The 1,313-nt window shown below is 41.3% G+C and overlaps 1 protein-coding gene across 1 annotated transcript in view; it reads left to right on the top strand.

The window, feature by feature from the left end:
• slit1a (slit homolog 1a (Drosophila)) overlaps positions 1-1,313 on the top strand; it is an 81,183-nt gene that overhangs the window by 77,254 nt on the left and 2,616 nt on the right. The window contains exons 32-33 of the mRNA XM_016555852.1: positions 598-826; positions 1,056-1,186. Coding sequence (XP_016411338.1) covers positions 598-826; positions 1,056-1,186 — 360 coding nt within the window. The remainder of the gene's footprint in view (positions 1-597; positions 827-1,055; positions 1,187-1,313) is intronic.

Here is a 1,313-nt window from a genome sequence, read left to right on the forward strand (position 1 = left end):
ATAGACATGTAAACACCTTAATCACATTATTACTGTCGTGTAGGACTTTTTGCTGCATTTTGCGACAGGATTCACACACGGCAGTGCTCAACCGTTTGACGGCAAATAAAAGAGATTCAAGACCCGCCGTCGTCTGTATGCACGTATGCACTTGAAGCTTTCAGTAAATTTAAAATGAATCACCCAAAACTGTACATGGCATCATCACGAAGACGAACTATATGTTTATACGTGAAATTCCGGAGGGGACGTCGGATGTCATCACGTGGGGACGTAATGACGTGTGCCATAATCGAACTATGTACTATAACATGTAAAAAGGGAACATGAAAGGAATATTCTAAAAGCAACTCATGTAAACACCATAATCATAATATTGGCTTATTTAGAATAAGGTAAATAATTAGATTACTGGTGTCCATGTAAACGTAGTCAGTGATTCAGCCCTTCGGGGGTAAAGACCCAGACAACTGCGTGTGCATCTTTTCATGCAGCATCTCTTACAAATGCTCACTCCAGCAAAAGAACATGCATGACAGAGAAAATCACAATTAGATTTGAGATGATCAAAACTGACCTGAAACATTTTGTGTGCAGTGGACAGCTTTGTGAAGTCCTATCTACTCCGCGCTCCCTCTGCGACCTGGCTGACTGTCAAAACAATGCCCCCTGTGTGGAGCGGGGGGGCCATGCACTGTGTCAGTGCCTGGAAGGGTTCGGTGGACCACGCTGTGAAAAGTTGGTCAGCGTCAACTTTGTGGACCGAGACTCCTACCTGCTACTGAGTGACCTGCAGAACTGGCCTCAGGCTAACATCACGCTACAGGTATTCAACAAACCTCAAACTTTAAACAACCAAGTGTTATTGTATAACATCTTTCACATGGCTTGCAGCATACAGAACTAGTAAAAAACTAGTAGAAGCACTTTATAACAGGTAACCAGTGTAGCAATGAGGTCCATTTCTTGGCATTGGCAAACTAGGCTGTCACTGCGGTCAGGTTGGTTCTGTTCATCTACTGATGAAAGATGATCTATTTTGGTTCTGTTCTCAGGTGTCCACAGCAGAAGACAATGGCATTCTTCTGTACAATGGGGACAACGACCACATTGCTGTGGAGCTTCATGAAGGTCATGTTAAATTCAGCTATGACCCTGGCAGCCAACCAAGTCATGCAATCTACAGGTGATATGGAGTTTTGAGCTGTATTTTTATATATATATATATATATATATATATATATATATTTTTTTTTTTTTTAATTCAAATTAAATGTTGGCATGCAGGGATATTATTAATTATGAAGATCCCT

Source organism: Sinocyclocheilus rhinocerous, unplaced genomic scaffold (assembly GCF_001515625.1).
Source record: "Sinocyclocheilus rhinocerous isolate Xijiao unplaced genomic scaffold, SAMN03320098_v1.1 scaffold347, whole genome shotgun sequence".
Lineage (NCBI taxonomy): Eukaryota > Metazoa > Chordata > Actinopteri > Cypriniformes > Cyprinidae > Sinocyclocheilus > Sinocyclocheilus rhinocerous.